Below are 27,378 nucleotides of genomic sequence, written 5' to 3' on the forward strand. Positions count from 1 at the left end.
CTGATCCTATTTGACCAAGGCTTTATTTAAATTCAAGAACGTATTTAGGCTATTTTGTTTCACCGTTTATGTCATTGTGAATGGTTTTAGGTATACTTATATTTTTGTATTATACCTTTTGATATGATTTTAGGTTAATTATATTTTTGTATTATGCCTTTTGATATGATTTTAGGCTATTTATAATTCTGTATTAAGCCTTTTGAAAAGTTCTTTACTTTTGGCTAAATACTTTTTTTTCTTTGGCTAAAATGTTACATTGCATTGGTAGAATTGTCTGAACGTTTTAAAACTTGACTTGCAAAGTAGACCATTTGCCTCCAGGGATCTAAAGGGATAAGACAATGGCCAATAAATTGATGTACATCCCCAATGATGATTACAATGATTACACAAAATTACCCCTTCTGTAGATTACAATTAGTGGTTGAAACGTTTGGACACAAAACTTAATAAACCAAAAAAAAAAAAAGTTAAAGGTTCCCAAAGTTGTTAATCAAACAAATAAGAAAACGTTGTTATTAAATTTTGAGGACTAGTGTAACAAACAGCCCAATGTCTCCTCCCTCTCTTTTTTTTAATCCAGCAGATAATAATCGGTTTTGAAGCCATGCTGTAAAAGGTTTTCTAAGAATATCAAATCTAAATTTTGAAGCAAAGATTTTTTACCACGCTTCTGTACTTTCTCAGTGTAGTGGGTGTAACTGTATGTGTTTAAAAGGTGTAATTTTTTCAGGGATCTGAAGGGATAAGACAATGGACAATAAATGACATACATCCCAAATGATTAACCCTATCTGTAGATTAAGATTTAAATTTAAATTTGGAATCAACTAATACAAGAAAAGTACCCAAAGAGATTGACTCAACAAATAAGATAATGTGGTTATAAAACTTTGGGTACCAGTGTAATTTACAGTCCAATGTCCCCTCCTTCCCAATTAAATATTTGACATCCTTTTGTTAAATATTTCTTTGAATTATTATAAAATATTTTGTTGAAATAATTCTCAATAAACTTAATGACGATTGGTTTCAAATTCTAGAAATTATGCTGAGAGGAAGGGAGGGGACATTTGGGGACTGTAAATTATACTGGTACCCAAAGTTTTTATACACTACACATGGCTTTTTTTGTTGGATTACTTTGGGTACTTATTAAATCTTTATCAGTGTATTAACTTTTCAACCAATAAGTTTAATCAACAGAAGGTTTAATTTTATTTGGGATGTGTACATCAATTTATCCACCATTGTCTTATCCCTTTAAATGCCTGAAAAGTCTGTCTCAAAGAAACGTTGCCACATTATTGCAAATTATTCACTAAAAAAATGTTGCATACAATTTAGGGATATAAAGGGATAAGACAATGGACGATAAATTTTTGTACTTTCTCAATAATGATAAACTAAATTTCCCCTTTCATAATATTAGATTTACGGATCTTAAGGGATAAGTAATTAAAAGATTAATTATTGTACTTTCTCAATTATTATAAACCAAATTATCCTTTTATTAATTTCAAATTCTTCTGTTGATTAAAATCAATTGTGGAAAAGTTTGTGCAACCCATAAAAGTTTTTTTTTTTTAATCCATATAAGAAGATAAAACTTTGGGGGCAAGTATAATTTACCAACCAATTTCCCCTCCCTTACTGATTCTAAGATTTTAAGAACAATAAAGTGCCCCTAGAGGCTAGTATCCGCTAGTATCTTTTTAGATTGCCTTACAATTTACAAAATTAGCTATAAAAATATTTTTTTTAGCTACTTTGTGAAATAACTGCTTTTTAGTAGCTTGCTATCGCTCGCTTTAAGCACTTTCTCTCTCTCTCTCGTCCTCTCTCTCTCTCTCTCTCTCTATCTATCACCCCATCTCTCTCTTTCTCTCTCTCCCTCGCTCACTTTTCGCTTTAATGGTTTTTAGAGATTTAAAATTCCAGTTTGAGTTTGTTAACTATTATGTAAGCAGTAAAAAAGTGAAACAAATTATGAATATTAGTATTTTTTACATAGAAGCATGAATATTGCGGATTATTCTATCATAAATGTTAAAATAAAAACATATAAATTGTGAAAAATAATCTCTTTTCTTATTTATACATTTCTTTTTATCAGTTTTATATAAGTTTCATGCATATTTTAACTTACTTTTTTTTTTAAAGCGAAGCTTTTCTATAATTAGGGTTGATCCGTCTGTACGTCTGTCCGTCCGTCACAGTTAGCTCTTCGTTAAATTAAACAGGTTAGAATTATTATATCGATTCCAAACTTTGCATGATGATTTCTGTAGTAGTTAAGTACAATTAAGACAGCGTAGCATCTCTATAATCAATATTAGAACGTCCGTATGTCCATTTTAAACATGTCGATTTTTAACTTTTTGACAACAAATTTTTGTATGTTAAAATTATCAGATTCTTCTGATTCTATTACAACAAGGTACAATGTTATAAGCGAAGCATCTCTATAAACAAGTCCCAAAAATGTAAGTATGTCCTGAAACAGTATCATCTATTTTTGCAGTTTTGCAACAAATTTACTTACAATATTGTTTGTATAGATGCATTAATATTCTGCTAATTCAGTTCTGACACTCTACAAGTGTTCATTTGTCCTTCCATTTCAGAGCTTCGCTTTTATGGATGTTGTCATCCTTGTTAAATATAAAATTATAAAGAAATCTACTACCAAATAGCTATTTGGCCATAATAGAACTTCCCTCAAATGGTGTATTAATCAGCAAAACCATTATGATATCTTACCAAACACACTGCTGTCACAAATGCTGTCACTTTTGTATATGTATAGAATATCAATATGTAAATTGACATTAACATTTTCATTTTAAAAGATGCTACTTTTAGTCAGTGATCTTAAAGGGATATGAAAATGGCCGATAAAGAGAGGGTAGGTTTCTGGTAGAATCCGTAAAGGTGTGTGTTTTAAGGTTTAAAAATAGAAGTATAACGATAATATTCACTAAATATGTGTATTTCTTATTGAACTATAGACAAAAAAAATTTTAAAAGTTAACAAAAAAGTTTTTATCGTTCTACTACTGTTTTTAACTTATAACACATAACCTTTCGGATTTTACTAGAAACCTACCCCTCTCTTTATACACAAAATTACCCATTTTGTATATTACAATTAATAGTTGAAAAGTTTGGACACTTATTTTTATTAACCAACCAATCAATATTCAATAAAAGTCCTCAAAGTTGTTAAGCTAACTAATAAGAAATAAAAGACTAGAAAAATAAACAGTCCATTGTCCCTCCCTCTATATATGATGAAGTTGTCATTATTTCCTATTTATTATCATTACTATTTCACTTCTTAAATTTCCCACTCTCTTCAGGACTTCTTATTGCTTCGCTACTGATTGAATTTGTCATCCTTGTTTCTATTATGTTAACCCTAAAAAAATGTGTAAAGCTTTAAAGCCTGCAGTAAGCTTGTTTTTGGAAGTCTATAATTCCTAACCTAACCTAATTTTCAGATAAACAATGATAATCCATATAAATTTATTTCTAACATTATTCTTTATCATATTTGATGGGTTGGTGAGTTTTTAAAATGTTTATTATATTCCAGTATAAGTTTTATAAAATAACAAGGACAATTACAGTCGGCTGCTTTCAAGGTGACCGAATGCAAAATCCATGTTCTGATTTTGCCAAGTCACCAAGAGAGCTACAGTAAACCAATCTTAGATGTTTAAGTGTCTATATGAAGCTTTTTGTATAAGAAAGAGAAAATTATAAAGGACTTAGAATCTGTCTCTCACCAGAAGAATGAAAGTGGCATCAATATGTGAAACTCGGTCACCTTGAAAGCATCCCACTATATAAGATTAAACTTTTTTAGTATCAAAGCTACTCTACATTTCCAAAAGTCCATATGTCTGGCTGTATGTCCATCTGTTAGGAATGAAGTGGGGGAAACATGATTTTCTCTGCTCCGATTTAAGATAAAAGGCTGAAATTTATTGTCAACATTCCCACCATAAAGATGAACTTAATAGTTAAACATATGGGTAACATAGGGATCTGAAGGGTCAATGGAGGATGAATTTGTGTTAACCACTTACTACCCCATCTCTGGATTGGACATGCCAATCAAAAAATACCTATCATATAAAAAAATTAGCATTTATTAACATTTAGATAAAAAAAACTCTTGAGAGCTAAGATATTAAATCACATTGAACTAATTAAATTTACCCCAAATATTGATGGAGCTTCTAAAAATCTCTAACTTGTTGAGGGGAATTTTATTTGACGTTCTACATTCTCCAAAGTGAACATGGTAAAATTAAAGCAAATTAAGTTTATAAATAATTTTTCTTTTTTTTACTTGTAATTGCATTTAATACTACAGTAAAACTATATGAGCAACTATATTTAGTTTCACAGAGATTGGATCAGAGGCTAGATAAGCATATTCTTCCCTCCTTCCTCTTAAATAAAAATCATTAGAACGTCCACCCTTTTCATTAAACCCAAAATATTTAAAATATTCTAAATTTTGTGATGTTTACAGACAAGGTTTTGAAGATATCCAGAATGCCATCAAACATTCCTAAGACTGATAATCCCAACCATCTTTGTCAAACTATTAAAAACAGTTCTTTATAGATCAAATTTAAAAATAGATTAATCTATGGTCTTTGAAGTCAATTTCTACCAAGCCTTTATAATGAACTTTATGACATTTAAATAAATAAATGATCAGTAACTTTAATTCATCAGTTAAAAAGAAAATAAAACAAAGATGAAGACATATTCCTGTGGCACTTCCAAGGTCAACTACAAGGGTGAACAGATCTGTAACGTAAATGACTTGGTAATAGTCAACCTAAAATCAAGAACATTTTAAAATTTTATGTAATTAAAATATAAAATGTAAGATGTTTATACTTTGTATTTTATTCAAATAGCAAACCTGTTTTGATTTCCAAACAAACAAAGAAGAATTAGTTCCAGTTTCAGTTAATAGAGATTTTACTTTGATATCCATAGTTACACATGGTTTTGGGCATTCTGACATAAACTCTAAAATATCAAGAACCTGAAGCTTATAAACAAAATTGAAGATTTCTTCTATTTCAGCTGACTCCATAGTTTTAATGTCCAAGTCACTTTCACATGCTTTATTGCTTCTTGTATTGAGCCAGGGTACTTCACATCCATACATAATCATCATTTTTTCCTTGAATAAATTATTTTTTACCTAATATATTTATGATTTTGTAATTTCCTTATAAAAGGGCAAAGGAAAAAAAATATGACTGCACTTTCATAGCCAAAAATTCTGTATAAATTAGAGACCTGAACAATACTGATAAAGGTCAAGAACAGGTCCAGAATGTTAAGGCCTAATTGAATTTATCATTTATTTTTAACTTTAAAATTTAAATTTACCTGCAAGGTTTCAATTACGCATTTCTCATAGTTACTTGATCTGTCATAAATTCTACAGCCTACTCCATCATTGATAGAATTATCAGTGACAGTATATTCAACCATCACATCAGCCCATTCAAACATGCCATCATGTGTAGGACCAACTGTGTAACTAGCTTTTGGATCAAAATCTATTCTCATTTCATTAAAAATATTTGGATCTACTGCTAGTAACTTTAATGTCCCATTTGTATACATTCCTGTCAACAATTCAGTACCCAGATCTTCAAGCTTTACACACATTCCAAGGTTCAGACTGAAGTAATGTTTTCCTAATTTTCCATGTCTGATATCAATAACAGAGTAATCATAATCATACAGCTCTTCAAATAACCTACTGAAACTAAGGTTTTCTGTTTGGCCTTTCCATGTCACTTTTCTTTCTTCATTTGACTGGATGACACCCGCCCAAAGATGTACGTCCCATTCATATCCAAACCCTTTGGATTTACTGTAGTTGTACTGGCTTGTTTGACATACAAGTATGTATGGTTCATAAACCATTTCCATAGTTGGTACATTCAATTTTGTGAGAGTTGTTGGGCTATAACTGTATTTCATTATTGATTGCTGCATTTGATAAAGAAAGAACAAAACTGCTATGAATTGAAATGTCAGTCTTGAAATTCTTTCACTGAACATTTTAATATTTAGGCTTTCAACTGTAAAAAAATAAAATTCACACAGGAAAATAGAATATCAAACATAAACTGTTGTTACATATACTTACAAATTTACAAGTTAAATGTAGCTACTAAAGTATATTCAAGTAATCCTAGCCTAATCATAGATTATATGTTTAAACAAATGAAAAAGTCCTTCAGACAAAGGTTGATAAATAAAATGGTAAGGAAAGCAACAAATGTTTCAACCTATACATTATAGTTAAAAAATCTGTTTTAAAAGATACAATTAGAAGAAAAAAATTCAGATTCATATCTCCCTCAAGAGTTGATAAACAGGTCTCTTTTAAAAAACTAATTGAATAAAAGATCATTTTGTTTTGTGATATAATAGGAAATTGAAAGCTGCACAATAATTTTAAGGTTTATTTATAAAAGGTTTGTAAAAAAAAAGAATCTACAGATAATGTTTGCTAAATAAAAGGGTTAGGGAAGATTGACCTTTTTAAAGTTGTAACTTTTATATTAGGTTTCAAGAAATTGCCACGACCCTGATCATTTAGAGTTTATTAATAACTGCAACATTAGTGAAACAATTTATTTCTCTATTAGGAAGTGTCAATTTCATTTGTTTCTTAATAAAGAATATTTAGAATTTTAAACCATTAATCTATTGTTGAAAATAGATTGAATAATACTAGAAATATTATATTAAACCCTTAAACTTTCTACACAAACCATAAATGCATTACTGATTTGTACTTATTTATAAAATTTTAATTTGAATAGAATATTTTCCTGACAAATTACTTATTAAAGTATTAACCCTGTTTTGGAAGGGGTTAAATCCCCACTTAAAAGTTTTGCATTTCATTTTAATGTTATGAAAGGTACAGTTATAAGATTTTCTGACATTTTAATAAAACCTTTTGTTAAAAACTAATTTTGATCCATTTTACTAAAACACACTGCACTAGTATTGAAGAAAGACCATCCAAAAACCAGCTCCAAAGTTGTAATATATTTCTATCAGTTACATCTAATTAATGTCCTATGTGGGCCTATCATGCAAAAGTTTTTGATTTTTTATCTTCCTAAATTTAAAAATGAGCAACTTTGCCCCCTCTTCTGAAAAAGAGCACAGCCCCCTAAAAATAGGGTTAATAATTGTCTGAAATTATATGATATTATGAATAATTTGTCACATTACTGGTGAAAGGTTAATGGTATTCCAAAAAATAATTGTATATAATTTTTACAAATTATTATTTCTTGCAAAATTAATATCAATTATTGCATATAGCATTATTGCTGTATTTAGATTTAATAGGACTGTCCCAAATAAAAGCCTGTACTTTGCACTGAAAGTAAAAATATTTGATATTCAGGGAGTATGAATGTTTAACTGACAATTTATGATATTTTAACTATTGTTAAATTGTTCATATAGCCATTATAAAAACAAGGATGACAACATCCATAAGTAGCGAAGCACAAAATCTATAATGAAATAGACAAACAGACAAAGTAATTTATAGAGCTGATTAACTGTTTTCATAACAAAGAAAAGAAAGAGATTTATATGCAAATAAATATGCAAAAACTTAAAATCATGAAACTTTGAAAAATTAAGGTTTATATCTAAAAGTTTTAAAAAGAAAAGCAGCTTAAAAGCAATCAGACTACCAAAGACTTTTCATACCTAAGTATGGGGCATAAAGTCAGTAATATTGGCAAGTTTCAGTAGTGTATTTTTTGGTAGGAGCCGAGAAAATCTGTTGCAAAAAGTAAAAGCGGTTAAAGAGCTGTTTAGAAGCAGTCTGGCCGCTATTGATGATGGATACTTAATTTTGCTTCATATTGTTGGGAATGTTGACAGGAAGTTTCAGCCTTTTATCTTTTACAGGAGCCGAGAAAATCAGTTTTAAAAAATAAAAGCGGCTCTACGCTGCTTAAAAGCAGTCCAACCGCTATTGTTGTTTCCTACTTAATTATGTTCCATATTGATAGGAATGTTGACAAGAAGTTTCAGCCTTATATCTTTTACAGGAGCTGAGCAAATCCGTTTTGAAAAATAAAAGCGGCTAAAAGGGTGCTTAAAAGCAGTCTGACCGCTATTGATGTTTTATACTTAATAATGCTTCATATCAATAAGATTGTTGACAAGAAGTTTCAGCATTCTCTTTTTTACAGGTGCCGACCAAATCAGTTTTGAAAAATAAAAGCGGCCAAAAAGCTGCTTAAAAGCAGTCCAACCGCTATTGATGTTTTATACATAATTATGCTCCATATTGATGGAAATGTTGACAAGAAGTTTCAGCCTTCTCTTATTTACAGGAGCCAAGAAAATCAGTTTTGAAAATTAAAAGCGGCTAAAAAGCTGTTTAAAAGCAGTCCGACCGCTAACGATGTTTTATACTTAATTATGCTCCATAATGATGGAAATGTTGACAAAAAAATTCAGCCTTCTATCTTTTGTAGGAGCTGAGAAAATCACGTTTCCCCCAAAACGTTTCAGATATACAGACATACAGACGGTGTCTCAACCATGACACTTTGGTTGAATATGACTTCCGAATTAGCGGGAAGTTCTCGAGATCTGTTGGCGAACATACAAACCCCCAATACCAGGAACCATCAAGTTTCAACAGCAGGTTTGAATATAGATTTATTGATGAAATTATTTCAAAGTCCTGAAATTACAAAATCAATTAGTTCATAATTCCAGTTATTTATAACCACGTAATCTTATTTGCTTTTTAAAAATCATTTTTCTCTACGGTTAAGAATCTTTGGAAACTTTGGCTTTAAAGGAAAATTATTTGGTTTAATAAATCATTGTTAAATGCAAAATAAAGGCACATAAAAAATACTAAAACATATATTAATCATAATTAAGTTTCATGCTTAGCTGGCTAAAGCCTTTTTAAAACTACATATAATCGTCCTATACACCATTCTTCTTGATAAAAATAACAAATTCTACCTGAAGTTCTTATGGTTTCAAATCCCTGATATACTAGGGTCGTTCACACACTATGAGACCAATGATAGGCCCAATTTTGTTCTCCGAAATCTTCACACACTCATATCTCATTCAAAAGTAACGAACGTGCGCATCAAAATATACAAACAATCCATGCCGCGCCACATTATGAAAGGAAAGCCAAAAAAGACGACATTTGCGCTTAGTTTTAGGATAATGATAAGGAATTAATTTCGAACTTGATAAACACAAAGCTTCCTCGAAAAGAGGTTAAGACACACCCCCCGTTTGAAAGTCAAATTAACTTCCTTAACGAGATTCAAAGTTTTTTTGCGCTGAGCACTAGCAACATTTCTCACTAAACTCAACTCACCATAATCACATGAGAATGGCCACATCCCGAAAACGTGACAATTTTGCTCCTAACTAAATGAAACCCCGTGAAATGCATACACAATATTATACTCCTCACTAGGACTCATAATACCTCACATTTTAGGATAGAAGGATGGGGATTGGTTTGTACCATACAACATTCCATGCACATGACAATCACAAGATCACATACACAAATCCTAAAATAGATAATCCTATTAATCATGATGTTGTAAATATAACAACTATACTAAATAATAATCATTTCATAATCAATAGGTAATAAATCATTATAAATAAATCAATAAGTACCTACGAAATCAGGTTGAAATGTAAACAATAATGGTAAAATAAAACGAAATAAATCTTAGACAAGAAAATTAAGATTTATAGGTACTTAAAACTAAATTTGTTAAGCATCAAAAAGAGTAGTAAGAAAAATATTTCAAAATCCTTGGGCAGAAAGTTTTTTCAAACCTAATGAATAAGAACTGTAATATCTTAATCAACAATAAAACTTTTTAATACTTAAAGAATAGCAAAATAATAATGTCTTCGTTAGAATTTTCATCGGAATTATGAAAAAAAAATACCAATTTTTCTTTGTAAAAAAAAATATGAGACTTTTAATATGAATTTTCAATCATTCCTTGCTCTGAATAAAAATGTTTTACTTGATTGAAATTCATATATAATTTTTAAAAAATCTGCTAAAAAAATACTTGATTTTTTTCTTAGAATAAATATCGAATCACGCAACCTCGACACATTTATTCCTTTTTGTCAAACTTTTCAGGTAAGTTTTAAAATGAATTGTACTTTTGAAAAGAATTTAAACTCAATAAAATTAAATTTGAGCATATGAAATAGAATAAAATTTAATCGCATTTCATTTGATTCTTATTTTAGGCATAAAAATAGGCATATGAAAATGTGGCTTTTTTTTTACTAAAAAAAATCTCAATTTCCATAAAATAAGAATCAATTATTAATCATAATTTTTAACAACTGCCTGACTGATACAGCATGTTGTTCCAGGGGAGATTTATCTGTCAGCCTGAACAAGACTCTTGCAGTCTTTCTCCCATCTTCAATTCTCGTCACTCGGCCCATCCTCAAACATCTCATCAGCGGATTGGTACTCGTAACCAGAACTATATCTCCGTCAGCTAGTGGCTCCGCCATCTCATCCTTCCACTTGGACATCCGTAATATCTTCGGTAGGATCTCCTGGCGGTAGGCAGTCCAAAACTGGGCAGACAAATCTTCTAACAACTTCAACCTGGAGGAAATTTGGTCCTCCGGTTTCATCGCCACATTGCACAACGGCTGGCGGTCAACATTTCCCAGCAGCTGGCCAGGGGTAATCAGCCGCCAATTCTCCACGTCGTTCGCAGCTTCTATCGTCAAGGGTCTGCTATTCATCAACTTGCTAACCTCCGCCAACAGCACCAGGAGCTCGTTGAAATTAACAGAACTATTCACCAACTTCTTGGACAGCAATCTCTTGGTTAATCCCACCATTTTCTCAGCTTGCCCAATGAAATGGTGGGCTCGGGCCGGGATCTGAGACCAAGAAAACTCTACCTGGCTGCCCAACTTCTGCTCTAAAACCTTGCGAGCACCGGATAATTGTGTGCCCATGTCGCTTACTATGACCTTCGGCAGACAATGAACAGCTTCCAACTTGCGCAGGGACAACAGGATACTGCTGGTATCATACTTTTCCAAGGCATCTAACCATAACGCCCCTGAGAACCTGCAGACCACCACGAACACCCACACCTTCTTCGTTGCTGTCTGACTCCTCGTTTTGGCGGCAGCTCTCCTCGTAACCAGCGGACCCATCAGGTCAACTTGCACAGCTTCAAAAGGCCTGCTCGGGACCAACTTGTCAGGTAACACATCCTTCATGGTAGTACGACATTCCTTGGCCCTCTCAACACTGCAGGGCCAACACTTCTTCACTTCCATGATGGACAACCTCCTTGCCTTCACAATCCAGCACCAACGGCGGCTCTCAGCTAAAGTTCCACGGACTCCAGAGTGAAGCTCAACATGCGCTTCTCTCATAAAAACAGCAGCTAACCAATTACCAGGCTCCAAAATTATTAAACCTGGCATGTCTTCAAATATCATTTTACGGCCACCAGTAATGGCGTCAATGACGGGCTCTCCACGACCAACCATTTTAAGAATTCTCATCTCCCTGGTCACATAATTTCCTCCGGGACCAACGACAGGCCAGGTCAATGATACTTCATGCACTAATGGATTCAATGACGCATAATTGCCTTTAGCGTCATTTATCCACTCATCCTCTTGGCTTCGTGACACAATGAAAAGTTCCGCCGCCGCCATAAAATTGTACAAAGACGGCTTGTACACAGAATCTGCGGCTGCTACATGACTACCAGCGGCTGTAGTCTTACCTTCTTGTCTGCTCTTTAGCTTCTTCAACCAGGTGTTCGCTACTTGCAGGACAGCTGCCATAATACGTTTGGCCTGTCCAAATGATCTCCTGTGCTTAAACCTAAAGACATCTTCAGCGGCTTCTCCGGCAACTTTCATTGAACATAACTTAACCATTTTGGTATTCAACTCCTCTGGGGGTAAAACCTGCTTGACTTCTTCGGCAGTTTTCACCGGCCACGCGCTTTCATCCTGGCGCAACCATTCTGGGCCCAATCTGTACCTGGAACCTGGTCCCAAATCTGATACCTTGCATGTGCTTCTGGTGCCCAAATCTGCAACATTGTGTGTCCCCGGGACCCACCTCCAGTCATCCTTGTTGGTTGCAGATTGAATTTCTCCAATGCGATGAGAATTAAAAGTGTTCAACATAGCACTGTTGGAAACTATTTGTGATAAAACACACGATGAATCAGTAAAGTACATCACTCTGACAATATCAAAGGGCAGGGCATCTCTGATGGACTTTGACAACCTTGTGGACATCTGGCACCCCATCAATTCAAGGCGTGGAATTGATTCACACTTGACCGGCGCAACTCTTGACTTGGTAGCTAGCAGAAACGTTTCAAATCCTTGTCTAGTTGGCCACCTCAAATATGCATTACATGCATAAGCCTCTGATGACCCATCCAAAAACATCATCAAGGATGGAAGGCCAGTTGGTTCATCCGGGACCACACAACGGTCAAACTCCAATTTAGCGACCTCAGCTCTGTCCTCCAGCGACTTAACAAGTTCATCCCGTAGACTTTTTGGAATGAAATCTTGCCAGCCTAAATTCAGCAAACATGTTTTCCGCAGGACAAGTTTAATTCTCAACAGAATAGGGCTGCAAAGCCCGATTGGGTCGAAGGTTTGGGCGGCGAACCTGTGGACCATCTTCTTTGTCAGATTCTCGTCCAAGGCGTCCTGGAGGTTGTACAAATCAGCATCCTCTTTCACCTTCTTTCCCTTGACCTTACCATCTTGGTTGACTCTTGTGGCGATGGACAACACATCGGTGGCTGGCTTCCTTATCAGCCCGAGAACCTTGGTAGGCTGGCAATCATCTCCAGAATAAATGACTTGTTTGAAGGAAAAACTACCTTTGCCGATAATTCTGTCGGCCTCTTTCATCATCTCCTTGGCTTCTGGCTTCGATCCTGCTCCCGAAATAACGTCATCTATGAAGCTGTGCTTCTCAAGCTTGACTGCAACTGGAATCTGAGGTAACTTGAATTCCTCATCAGGGTAGGTAGGTATTTGTGGCTCCTTCCATAATTCAGGTTTAGCAACAATTTCACTACCGTTTATCTGCCCCTCTCCATACATCTCCTTGACCTCTGCTTCACTCTTTCCGCCGAACAGGCGGGACGTCAACTTCAGGGCTGTAACTGCCAAGTTTCCCGCAGCCAACTCGCCGAAATTCACAACTTTAGTCAGGTAAATTTCAAGTGGACCATCTGGCGTCGGGGAAAATAAAACTCTCTTCATCTGGCTGTCGAACTCTGTGGCCAGGATGGAGTTATAAAACTTGGAAATATCCGCGGTTATACCAACCTTGTAACCGCGGAAAAGCATCAAATGATAAAAAATCTTCTGCATTGGCGGCGGGCCTCCCAGCATTATGTTATTAAAACTGGTACCCTTGAACGTCAGAGAACTATTTGCACACAATCTCATGGGTGTGGAACTTGAATCCTCCTTGAAAGCAACCACTATTGATGAACAAGACTTAGGCCCTTCATACTGCAATTCTTCAGGCGTGGCTTTTTGAAAAACGCCTCTTTTTATGGCGTCGTTGAATACCTCCACATACATTCCATAGGTACCTTCCTTGACCATCTTGGCACGATCCTTTTCAGCAATTTTGCGGGCTAAACTCTCATTGTAGGGTAAAGTGTGAGGATCTTCAATATAAGCATATTGACCTGTCCACTTGTTGGACTGCAAGTCTAGTGTTAAACCTGCCTCAATTATCCTCTGCCTCTCACGCTGGTCCCAGGTAGTGCCGTCGGCCATAGCCTTGCACTCTTGACAGGCAGTACATCCTGGACAAAGTGCCTGCGGCTGTACGCCAAACGATTCAGACGTCAGAAAGTCTGGCAAGGTGCCTCCACTGACACTGACAGCCTTATAAGCCGACTTTTGATCTCCAGCTCCACCGTCAGCACTCGTACAGATAAAACCACTACCAAAAATGGTTCGCCACAACATAGACTGGCCCACTTTCTGGTAGGTTGAAGGAAACACGTCAGGATGTGTATTTCCAATGATGATATCTAAGCCTCCACTAATATATGTAAACCTTTCTGGCGGCATTTTAAATATCTCGGCGGCAGTTTCGGGGTGGACCGAGCGCATCTCGTTGGCCCCGCCGAGGGTAGGCATGACAGCTGCCTCAAACTCCCTCAAATTGCCGTCCCTATCCTTCAGATAAAACACAACATTGCGGCAGGAAGACTCACTGCCGTCAGCTACAGAAATAGTTGTATATCTGCCGGTAGATTTCAGCTTCAACTTGTTGGATAATTTCTCAGACACAAGTGGCAAATTTGCCCCAGAGTCAAACATCACAGTGGCGTGGCAGGTGCCGCCGCCAGGTGCTACAACAGGAACTAACTGAAGTAAGAAGGTACAGGGGCTGGGTGCAGAACTTGACTTGTAGACTGTATTCACACCAGCACTGGCCTCATGGAGTAACCTAGAATGGTATCTGTCGCAATTATTGGTACCACAAACACCAAGCTTATCCGATTTATTACACTTGTCAGCAGTATGGCCGTCACATAGGCAGAGTTCACATAACTTCTTCTGCTGGACAACTTTCTTTCGGTCAACCACATCCATCTTCTTAAACGTGAGGCAACGGAAAATCGGGTGTTTCTCCTTGCAGCTCTCCACAGGACATGCACTGTTCCACTTGGAAGCCTTGTCCTTTCCAGCCTTTCCATTCTTATTGTCGCTGCGGCCAGATACTTGCGCGGCGGCAGCTCTGTCACGATTTCTCTTGCCGGCGTTAGTGTCATAGGACATATCACCGGCCAACATGGCACCCCTGGTCCTCTCCAGCAGTTCTACAATCTTCTGGATGTCTGGTTGGTTCATGCTACCTAGCTCCATCATAATTTTGTCTCTCAAATTTTCAGGGCATTTGTCTTTAAAAATATGAATAAGAGTTAGGTGATTGTAATCCTTAGCTGCAGAACCAACGATGGTTTCTACTTCCTGCATCATGCTCTTGAAGGTAGCAATTGCGCTAACCACGTCCACAGGTTTATCCACAGGTTTCATCTTGTTCAGCTTAGTTAAAATCCTCATGAACCGGCGAGTGTTTGATAAAAACATCTGATCAAGAAACGACCATTGTTCATTATGATCTCTAATCGCTGACACTTGCTTGCGTAGTTCCGGGTTGGTTATCACCTTCTCCATACACAACATCAGACTTAACCTCTGGTCAGCAAATCCATAACCAGAACATAGATCTTTAAAGACCTGTTTAAAGTTTGGGTAATCCGTGTCAATACCGTCGAACGACGGCAACAAACTGTTGTCCCAGCGCCCATACTGCGGGTTGGAACTCCGAATATCCACGGCAGACATACTTCTGGAGAGCATGGCAGGTGTCCCACTCTCATCCAGGTTAGATGAACGACGTTCCATCTCTCTAAGCCTTCGGTACATATCACGTACTTCTTGGTGCAACTCCACGGAAATTTTAAGCACTCCCATGTCCATCTTCACCTTCTCAATGACGTCGAGGTTCCTGGCGACAGTGCTTGACCTCGCGTCGTCTGAATCATTGTCAAGCCAGTACAGAATTTTTGTACACTGCTCCAACGACGCATAAACTTTATCTGCAACAGTTTTCTGCTCACTAGCTTCATCCAAATCACGCTTGAACTCGCGCAGCTCACTAGTCTCCACGGCAGGTTTTAGACTTTTTATTAGGTCAGATTGGTCCTTGACCTCACTAAAAATGTCACGAATTGATTTTACATTCACATTTTCACATGAACTGAAACTTTGGCAGGCTTTTAGATTGTCATAAAACACTTTTAACTGTTCGTCAAACACTTCTAGCCTTTCACTGCCAATAGCGATAGCTCGCTCAATTTTCTGCTTTTTGGTTAGTGGCATATTGATTCACTAGGTACTTATTTCACAGAAAAATTGTCACAGTTTATTGCATCAATAATTCACTGGATGCTATTGATCTCTTGATGAATGCTAACGCCTATTCATCAGATACTTTGAAATTGTCTCAACCATGACACTTTGGTTGAATATGACTTCCGAATTAGCGGGAAGTTCTCGAGATCTGTTGGCGAACATACAAACCCCCAATACCAGGAACCATCAAGTTTCAACAGCAGGTTTGAATATAGATTTATTGATGAAATTATTTCAAAGTCCTGAAATTACAAAATCAATTAGTTCATAATTCCAGTTATTTATAACCACGTAATCTTATTTGCTTTTTAAAAATCATTTTTCTCTACGGTTAAGAATCTTTGGAAACTTTGGCTTTAAAGGAAAATTATTTGGTTTAATAAATCATTGTTAAATGCAAAATAAAGGCACATAAAAAATACTAAAACATATATTAATCATAATTAAGTTTCATGCTTAGCTGGCTAAAGCCTTTTTAAAACTACATATAATCGTCCTATACACCATTCTTCTTGATAAAAATAACAAATTCTACCTGAAGTTCTTATGGTTTCAAATCCCTGATATACTAGGGTCGTTCACACACTATGAGACCAATGATAGGCCCAATTTTGTTCTCCGAAATCTTCACACACTCATATCTCATTCAAAAGTAACGAACGTGCGCATCAAAATATACAAACAATCCATGCCGCGCCACATTATGAAAGGAAAGCCAAAAAAGACGACATTTGCGCTTAGTTTTAGGATAATGATAAGGAATTAATTTCGAACTTGATAAACACAAAGCTTCCTCGAAAAGAGGTTAAGACAGACGGACATTTCAAATTATAGAGTAGCTTCGCTACTAAAAAGGAAATAGTGAGTCTTAAGTATAGTAATCTTTATAATAGAAATCATGGGGACATTAAATAATTTTATTGACTTTTGTTCTTTAGCTGTTTGATTTATAAGCCCTTTAGATCCCTAATAATTTTAGGGGAGCCCCAATAATTATATTAAAATTTTGTTTAGGATACACAAAGACTTCTACCACCAAATCAGCTGTACATCAACTTTGATAAACGTAAGTTTGTAAATGTGCAGCTACGATATAATTAGTTTTATCTGTACTTCTGTAACTATTAATCGCAACCTAATCAAGACAGCTTTTCACAGATATTAAAATGAAAAAAAAGATTAAAACCAGTTTTGTTATCCCCCAGGAGGGTCAAAGTCCTGGCCTAATAAAATTGGTATTGATTGTATGATTTTCATTTAATATTCTGGAAAAAAATATGCTATGCATGATTTTTCATTAAGGCTGAGAACCATTATAATCCAGTGGATATTAATTGGTTTCAAAGCAAGCAAAAATTGATTAGTAACAGTTTCTAGAAACTCATTTTAAAGGCTTTATTTAGGTTCTAGTAATTTACAGGGATAGGACCCTGAAGGGTTAGACACATATGTTATAAATCATTTTCCCCCATAAATTTAACAACATTAGTGTGGGGAGGGGGGGGGGGAGGGTTTAGGGGGTAGGTTGTTAATGGGTCAAGAATGTTTGAGTAATATTTATCTACTTAGCTATGATATAATTATTGCCAGTATGTCTTCAAAACTGATTAATATCCCCGGATTAAAAAGGATTCTCCATTTTCCATGAATATTAAATTAAAATCATAACTAACTATTATCTCTTTAGTAAACCCAAGATGTATTGGTAAAGAAGATGTATAAACAAATTCATGTTGGCAAAATACAATTTTCCACAAATATTAAAATAAAAATCATAAATAACTATTATCTATTTAGTAAACCCCAGATGTATTGGTAAAAAAGATGTCTATACAAATTCATGTTGGCAAAAAACAATTTTCCACAAATATTAAAATAAAAATCATAAATAACTATTATCTATGTAGTAAACCCCCGCTGTGTTGGTAAAGAAGATGTATAAACAAATTCATGTTGACAAAAAACAATTTTCCACGAATATTAAAACAAAAATAATACAATACTATTATCTATTTAGTAAACCCCCGCTGTGTTAGTAAAGAAGATGTGAACACAAACTCATGTTGGCACAATAAAATTTTCCACAAATAATAAAATTAAAATCATAAATAACTATTATCTATTTAGTAAACCCCAGATGTATTGGAAAAGAAGATGTGTACACAAATTCATGTTGGCAAAATACAATTTTCCACGAATATTAAAATAAAAATCATTATTAACTATTATCTATTTAGTAAACCCCAGATGTATTGGAAAAGAAGATTTGTACACAAATTCATGTTGGAAAAATACAATTTTCCATGAATATTAAAATAAAAATTATAAATAACTATTATCTATTTAGTAAACCCCAGATGTATTGGAAAAGAAGAAGTGTACACAAATTCATGTTGGAAAAATACAATTTTCCATGAATATTGAAATAAAAATTATAAATAACTATTATCTATTTAGTAAACCCCAGATGTATTGGTAAAAAAGATGTCTATACAAATTCATGTTGGCAAAATAGCACTCAAAGAAATGATTATGTGAGTATATTATTATATAAAGTAGTGAGCTTTTTTGTCTGCAGCAAAAGATCTTGCTAACTGCTGAATTGATATGGTTCTCCTTGACAGTGAAGTTTCTTGTAGGTGTTAAGAAAGTGTATAACTATACCCTCTCAAAAAAATCGCCCCAAGAGAAAATTGAAAATGACAAATGGGTTGACGCCCCCCCCCCCCCTCCTTTCCTCAATTTCCCCTAGAAGCTTTAATATATTTTTGACTTCCAACCCCCTTACCCCCCTTCTTACCTCACTTGCTCTAGAGGCGTTGATAGGTATATATTTTTGTACAACCATAATAAATGATATGCCAGTATGATGAATATCTGATGGATTAAAACTGGTTCTGGGCCATACTAAAAAAACATGTATTGTATCACATAAGAAACAATATCCCACTAATCTATATTAGAATGAAGAAAAACTATTTTTTTGTTATATCCAAAGAAAGCTGTATATAATATAAATATCCCCCCTTCATCCCTGGAATATTTAACTTATTTTAACACAATCAAATTATTTTATTATTTTATTTTTGCAGATTGATTGTTTATAGGGGACTAGTGTAATTACCAGCCCAAAGTCCCCTCCCTCCCATTTTATTTTGTTATTTTAGTCTTGCAGATTGATTGATTATTAAGACAAAAATAAAAGACCTGGGAGCCCATATAGAAGACTAAATAAAAACTTCGGGGACTAAAGTAATTACCAGTCCAAAGTCCCCTCCCTCCATAAATATTTTGTTATTTTAGTTTTGCAGATTGGTTGCTTATTGTGGCAGAAATAGAAGACATGGGTGGCCAAATAAAAACTTTGGGGACTAGTGTAATACACAGCCCAATGTCCCCTCCCTCACTGATTATTTTGTTATTTTAGTCCTGCAGATTGATTGATTACTGGGGCTCAAGCAGCTTTAGACCTAGAAGACCGCAAAAAAAGTAAGTAATAGCGACCCAGAAGCCGTTTTTGCTTGAAAATTGCTGATAAAATCAGAGAATTGGCCTACTTTTGCAAGCAGATAAATATGAATTTGAAATAATTAGTTATTTGTTAGTAAATATAGAATTTACTTGATATCTTGATAGGGGTAAATTAGTCTTCAATTTAGATTGCTAACATGGATCTCATTTATTGGTCAGTTTAGTCAAAATTAGGAGGGGAGGGGATTGGTTAAAAGGGGTGGCTGGGGGGTATCATTATTGTAGCCAGGTGCAAGAATCAATTTAGTAGATGAAAAACTGGTGCAACATCCAAATAATAATGTATTTATCGTAATAGCATAGCTTTTATACATTATAAATAGTTGGTTGGTTTTTAAGTTTGTATCATAGGCCATTCATAGTTGTGTACACAGTATTAACCCTTAACAGTCGGGCCCCTTGCCGCACCTTAATCAGTCGGGGGGGGGGGCGTTCAACCCCCCCCCCCCTCATTATCTCAGTTCCTATTAGAGCTAGAGGGCTAAAAAATTTTGTGCAAGTCCCCTATGTTATGATGAATTTCCGACCTTAAGTAAGTCAAGGTCAATTTTCGCTTCCTTCACCCTTTTATTTAACAACCTTTGTTTTTAGGTCCTTTTTTACTTAAAAATTTCAAACGGCTGTAACTTTTTTATTTTTGAAGCTAGAAGAAATTTTTATTCTCAGAAAATGTTTATTTTTATGTAAATTTTATATTTGAAATATCAAAACATAAGTTTCAGCGGCCGCAGCTGTACTTGGCAGCTGCCAGCCGCGGCGGATCTTTATGAAATTTTAATACATTATGTAGACATGTCAGATAAGCTTAAGTTTAAAATTTGAAGTCTTTAAGTCAAAAATTGCGGCCACAGGAGCATTTTAAAGACTTCTGGAGACCTGGAGGATCAGGACCTGCAGGATCATACCTGGAACATGAAATTGACTTGAACACCTGTATTTAATATGAGGATGTACTACTAGAGGATATTTTAGTATTTTGGTAAGATAAAATGCTTTGTTTAAGTCAAAAAAAAATATTTTTGTTCTTTACCTGGATGACCCTGCCAGGTTTGTTGGCATCCTGTGCCCGCCAGGATGGAGATATTAAAAAAATTCCAACTCCTAGTTATGTGTCATACCCATACTTAAAAAGTCAAGCAGTTTGGGCTCTTTATCTTTCACACACAGAAAATGAGATAGAAAAAACCGGATGGGGGGCGTTCAACGCCCCCCCCCCCCCCCGACCGTTAAGGGTTAAGATGAAAACTTGTTGTTTATTCAATAAAAATTATATGAAAATTTCAATATTTCAAAGAATAAATTGAAAATTGGGGGGGTGGTTCCCTAAACCCTGCGTGGTCTGTATCTGCGGGGCCCTAATAAGTACCCATTATAACCTAATCTAACTTGACCTATAGAAAACAAACAAAAACAAAAAAGTCTTTTCTTTTATTGTCATTGCTCAATATGGTCCTTTATTTTTAAGCCCTTCAAGCTAACATAACTGAATTTCATATAAATTTTGCTATTAACATATTTCTAATTTCAGTCTTTGTTACTGTTGTGGAGAAGAAAGAGAATACATTGAATTTGTAAGTAATAGATTTTTTTTTTTAAATAGAGGGATTTTTATTTCCTATTATATGAAGTAGTCGGTTTTTTTTGTCTATAGTAAAAAAAATTCGCCCATCCCCACCAAAAAAATCTTTAAATTAAAAAGAATAGGAAACGTTTCCACTTCCCACTTTCCTTTCCTTAACCTTAAGTGCCCCTAGAGGCCTCTAGAAGAATCAACGCTAGTTTACAGATAAAAAAGTTAAAATTTACACCCCCACACTTTTTTTTTTTTAATTTTTTTTCTACATTTCAATTTTACTTTATAATAGTTAAGGACCTTAAGGTTATGTTAAAAGCTACCCCATCCCCATCCTCGATTTTTTCTGTCTTATTTGCTCGACTTTATCTAAGCATTTTTTGTGTCATTTTATCAATAAAGTTACATTATTTTTTTCTTCTATTAAAAGGCAAACAAATATATTAAATACCTGCCTAACTCAAGATATGATTATTTTGCCGTTCTAGGGATATGTATGTACAAGATATTGTTCTGATGATCTTGGCTGTCCAGCAGACCAACAGGATAGCAATTCTTTAACCTGGTAGATATACATTTCTAGCAATGATGCATGTTAAATTTGATACAAATGCACAATATCTTGGATAAATAGGCTTAATTTACAGGAGGTAACGGAATAAAACCATGGTAGATAAATTGATGTACAACCCCAATGATGATACACAACATATCATCTTCTGTAAATTCCAATTAGCGATTGGAATGTTTAGACACTCAACTAAATAAACCAAATAATCAAAATTCAATAAAGTCCCCAAAGTTATTAAGCCAACAAATAAGAAAACGTAATGATAAAACTTTGGGGACTATTTCAATAAACAGCTCAGGATAAACATGGATGCAGTAGGCCAATAATCCATCTTCCCTTGAATTTTGTTGCTATAATCATATAATTGTGTTTGTAAAGGGAAATTTTAGGACAATCAGACATAACATAGATAAAGAATTGCTTAAAAACAGGATGAAAATGGTTGCTGTAGATCAATAATCCACCTGCCCTTAAATTTTGGAGAGGAACCAGAAATTAGAACCTGCAATAAAAAAGGAAAAAATATTCCACCAATCTTTAAATATCTTATTTGAAAGTAAGCTTCTCATAGGACCTGATAAGGTTAGTATTCTTTTTGGGGGATTGTATCTCCAACTTTCATAGAGAAATTGCCTATAAAATAGAATAATTTTTCCTATCCTCCTTCCCCCAGGTGCCACTCTAGATGCTTCTAGAGGCAAAGCAACAAGTATCCTATTTAAAAAAAGGGTTAGGTTTTTTGTAAGTTCTCTGTTTTAGTCAAGATTATTTTAGCTTCCATGATGGTTTTAGGTTATTAAACTAATAATTGAAAATGCTTTAATGGTTTTAGGCTAGATTATGTATCTCTTGCCCTCTTGCATCCAATTCAGAGCCCCCAGAGGCTAAAATATATTCTAGAAGTTTCATTTTCAAATCTGGCCTATAATCTGAATGTCTTGGTCCCTAAAAATGTGCAAATACAATGATTGTAAATATTGAATATAATTGGAATATTTTTTCTTTTCATTTAGATGTTAAAGAACGTGAGAATAGTTGGGATAAAGGTGAGTTAAACATTGAAGTGAAAGCATAGAGTGGGCAGGGGTCAAATAACTCTATTCAGAGTAAGATTTTTACACTATTTCTAGACTATTTCTAAACTATTACTAGATTATTTCTAGACCATTTCTGGACAATTTCTAGACTATTTCTTGACTATTTCTAGATTGTTTTAGATTATTTCTTGACTATTTCTTGACTATTTCTTGACTATTTCTTGACTATTTCTTGAATATTTCTAGACCATTTCTTGACTATTTCTTGACTATTTCTAGTTTATTTCTAGACTATTTATTTATTATTTAGGTCAAGAAGATACTGGAAATAAAAATATAGAAGTGACTACTGGATTATCTCCAGATTATTCAGGGAGTTAGGGGATATGTTTATATTTTCAGGGAGATATTCATATGGTATGATAATTATATATATTTATTATTAAGGTGTAGAAGATACTGGAAATATGAATATAGAAGTGACTACTGAATTAAATCCGCCTTTTCCCAACTATTCAGGGAGTTAGGGGATATGTTTATATTTTCAGGGAGATAGGAGATATTTATATATATTTATTATTAAGGTGTAGAAGATACTGGAAATATGAATATAGGAGACTTTATACTTACTTTTCCAGACTATTCATGGAGTTAGAGGATATACATATTGTCTAATCAGGGAGGGAGAACATTGGGCTGTTTACATAGAATAAGGAGGAATAGAAGTGAAAACCCTAAAAATTTCTGGGAAATTAGAAGAAATCTTTGACTTGCGCAGTAATGATAATAATGCTAAAGTACAAATCACAATGACTAGTTGGACAAAATTAGAAAACTTCAATTTGTATCAAAATCTAATATATATTGTTAAAATTTTATTTGATCTTCATGCTTTAAGTTAAATGTAATGTAACACGTTTAGCTTAAAAATAATAAATACATTCTCTGTAGTGAAAGGGTAATACTTTCCCCATAAACATCAGTATCTGACTTGGGCCTAACACCTCTGATACATACCTCATATTGAAGTAGAGACAGCAATAGCTGCTTGATCAGTTTAGACAAAGGTGAAAAATCACTAAACATAATGTCGTTTTAATTTTGGTAAGGTTGATTGACCACATTTGTAATTTTCAAGGGTCAGCTAATTGGGTACAACCCCTTCCTCCCCCCTCCCCCTCTACCACAAGTATGTATGGATGTAGTTGCTATCATGTATAAATTAGCTGTTTAAAAACATACATAAGAGTGCAACCTAGTTTTTTATAATATAAATAACGAGACCAATATTTTTGTAAATTTTCTTACATGATTAAATTTTTTAAGGCTTAAAATGCACATCAAATTCATTTTTAATCTATTGTGAATAAGGAAGAGAAAGGTGGAAGCTTGGCTACAAGGCTTTTAGTAAATTATTGCAAAAGGAATTTATTTTGAATATTTTTTCAGAATAATTACTGAAATCATGTTATTTACTAACAGCCTTATAGCCGTTTTGGTCTTTCAAATGGTCCAATTTTACTTCAGGCTAGCCAGGCAGTATCTTCTACCTGGATTCTATTCTATACTTTATCTTCTTTGGCTGTTTATTGCACTAGTCCTCAAAGTAAAGTGTTATAATAACCTTTTCTTATTCGTTGGATTAATAACTTTGGATACTTAAAGGATAAGACAATGGGTGATAAACAGTCACAAAATTACCCATTCTGTAGATCAAAATATTGGTTAAAAGATGGACTCTACTTGTTTGGAACCAACCATTAATAATTCATCAAAAGTTATCCAATGTTTTGAGCCAACAAATAAAAAATGCTAAAAAACATAAAAATATGTACCAGTGCAATTTACGGTCCAATGTCCCCTCCCTCTCTGTATTTTATATAAATCCCCAAACCACTGTTTACAGATACTATTGATGTTACAGTACAAAAAATCAGAGTCACAACTGAATTAGTTCCACCAAGACAACCCGATCTAAGGTTATCATACAAAAAAGAGATTTTACTACAAAGGAACAGAAAAGGGATTAGAGATGTATGGTAATTGACGCCAAAAAATTGTAATAACAGCAAAAAAGTCACATTTTCATGAGCACTACAGAAAGAAGGACGGACAAAATAAGTAATAAACAAAACAAGGATGACAACATCCACAAGAAGTGAAGCAAAAACACAAATTAAATCAAAGAGCGAAGAAATTCAAAGAGATAATAAGCGAGAAATCGTTCAATAGTTAACTAAAAAATCACATTTTCATTTTACATTACAGAATGACAAATTGAATTAGAGAGTATCTTGAGTCCAATTAAGTTTTTTGTATGATAAATTAAATTTTATAAGACCAACATTTCCTACAACCACTACTACGACCTCAACTACAACTACAACTACTACTACAACCTCAACTACAACTACAACAACAACTACCACTACAACTACCACTACAACTACAACATATTCTACTTTCAATGAGGCAAAGATTTCAAAATACAAATGGATTTATTATTACTAATGTCTTAAACCAGATTGTCATGTACATTGTACACTAATACAGTGACTTGTAGCTGGCTAAAATAACAATACCCTCATTCACCCAATGGGCAGTTTTTACACTAGCTACAAATGTTGTATTATAACTTTTTCTTATTTGTTGGCCTATCAACTTTGGGTTTTTTGATGAATTTGTATTGGTTGGTTCATTAAGTTGAGTGTCCATACGTTTCAAACACTAATTGTGTATCATCATTGGGGATGTTCATCAATTTATTGGCCTTTGTCTCATCCTTTAGATCCCTTTTCATAAATCCAAAATCATCTTATAAATCTTTGTAAAAAGGATATCTACACCTTTTTACTAATTGCAACCTTCAGAATGGAAATTTTTCAAGCACAAATAGTGTATCAAAATTGGGGATGTACATCAATTTATCGGTCTTTGTCTTATTCCTATAAATCCCTGGGTATAAATCTAACTCGTTCATATAAATCTTTGGAAATAGGATATTTACACCGTCCAAAAGTTTTATAATAACATTTTCTTATTTGTTGGCTTATCAACTTTGAGGACTTTTGTTTAATTTTTTGGTTCATTAAGTTGAGTGTCCACTGTCCATACTTTTTAACCACTAAATGCAATCTACAAAAGGGTAAATTTTGTGTGTCATCATTGGGGAGTTATATCAATTTATCGACCTTTGCCTTATCCTTTTAGATTACCTGCATATACATAAATCCAACTTGTACTTATAAATCTTTGGAAAAAGGATATCTACACCGTTTCACCGTTTAATCCAACCACCGCTCCTAGTAAAACTACTGAACGAGTATTAGTTGTTTTGCAGCCGACTACTACAACTACTACAACTACAACTGAAAGTAAGTTTATTTAATGGATATTTAATTTGAGTTTCTAACGGAAATTATTTATTGGGCAGTTCGTTCATTAAGTTAGACGAGAGAAGAAATGGCAAAGCTACTCTATAAGTTGAAATGTCTGTCTGTTTGAAACGTTTCACGGCTTCCATAAAAGATAGAAAGCTGATATTTATTATCAACATTCTCAGCAATATGGAGCATAGTTAAGTATAAAATATTATTGGCGGTCAGACTGTTTTAATGCAGGTTTTTGCTACTTTTGAATTACATAACTTTTTGGTGCTTTGTTCCTAAATATTTTCATACTTGTTTTTGTAAAAATTAATTGTAATACATCTATTATTTGCAGGACCTAGAGGACAAATTATAGTCCCCGCTCAAACATCAATCAGAGAATTCAATGATTTCAGCGGCCAAAGGGCAGTGCTAAGAGATGACTCTAACATAAATCAGCAAAGGGCTAGAGATAATTCAGCCATAAATTTTGGTAGATAATTATTAGGGAGGGAGTGGTCAATGGCAGATAAATTGATTTAATTCCCCGATAATGAAACACTTCATTATCCCTTCTGTAGATTACAATTATTGGTTGAAACGTTTGGACACTGAACTGAATGAAACAACCAATTAAAACTCAATAAAAGACTTTAAAGTTGTTAAGCCAACGAATACAAAAAACTTTTTTTTTAAAAATTGTGGACTAGTGTAATAAACAGTTAAATGTCCTCTCCCTCTCTGAGATAATTTTCAGGTTTGGAGGGGAAATAAATTACCAGGAAGGGAGGGGACATTGGGCTATTTATACAACTAGTCCAAAAAGTTTTATAATAACGCTTTCTTATTCGTTTTTAAATTTTAAAGTTTTAACGCATTAACCGCTAAATGTAATCTACAAAAGGGTTATTTTGTGTATCATTGTTGGGTATGTACATACATTTATCGGCCATTGTATTATATCTTGTGAAACAATTTACAAAGAATTTGTGTCCTAACATTCCACCAATAATTTCACTCAGTATAAAGGCTAATTTATCGTCCATTGTCTTCCCCCTCATTCCCCCTCAATTATACAAAATTCCTATATATATTCCTATAATATCAAAATATGATTTTTTTAATAATTTGTTTAATTAAATATGTTTATTTTTATTATTCTAAATGCTATTTTTTTTAATACAATTGTAATAAATCTTAAATTTTATGTTA

General features: G+C 34.0%; 1 protein-coding gene across 1 annotated transcript; it reads left to right on the forward strand.

Annotated features, from left to right (window-relative positions):
• The first annotated feature begins 3,510 nt into the window (after positions 1–3,510).
• LOC145324637 (uncharacterized) lies at positions 3,511–27,378 on the forward strand. The gene is made up of 12 exons (XM_080167218.1): positions 3,511–3,570; positions 17,101–17,152; positions 18,544–18,620; positions 19,514–19,575; positions 21,146–21,188; positions 21,679–21,730; positions 22,188–22,275; positions 22,773–22,807; positions 24,705–24,777; positions 25,138–25,270; positions 26,061–26,172; positions 26,522–27,378. The coding sequence occupies exons 1-12, from the start codon at positions 3,514–3,516 to the stop codon at positions 26,665–26,667; spliced, it is 930 nt and encodes a 309-aa protein (XP_080023344.1). The 5' UTR covers positions 3,511–3,513; the 3' UTR covers positions 26,668–27,378.

The sequence above is a fragment of the Acartia tonsa genome, chromosome 7, assembly GCF_053477335.1.
Source record: "Acartia tonsa isolate MP-2025a chromosome 7, ASM5347733v1, whole genome shotgun sequence".
NCBI lineage: Eukaryota > Metazoa > Arthropoda > Copepoda > Calanoida > Acartiidae > Acartia > Acartia tonsa.

Excerpts from the sequence above, each read along its gene's own strand:
- LOC145324637 (XM_080167218.1), top strand. The coding sequence starts at position 3,514 with ATGATAATCCATATAAATTTATTTCTAACATTATTCTTTATCATATTT. Across the intron at positions 17,153-18,543 it reads GTACATCAACTTTGATAAAC|TAAACCCCAGATGTATTGGT; the intron begins GTAAGTTTGTAA and ends TTATCTATTTAG. Across the intron at positions 19,576-21,145 it reads CCTAGAAGACCGCAAAAAAA|TCTTTGTTACTGTTGTGGAG; the intron begins GTAAGTAATAGC and ends TTCTAATTTCAG.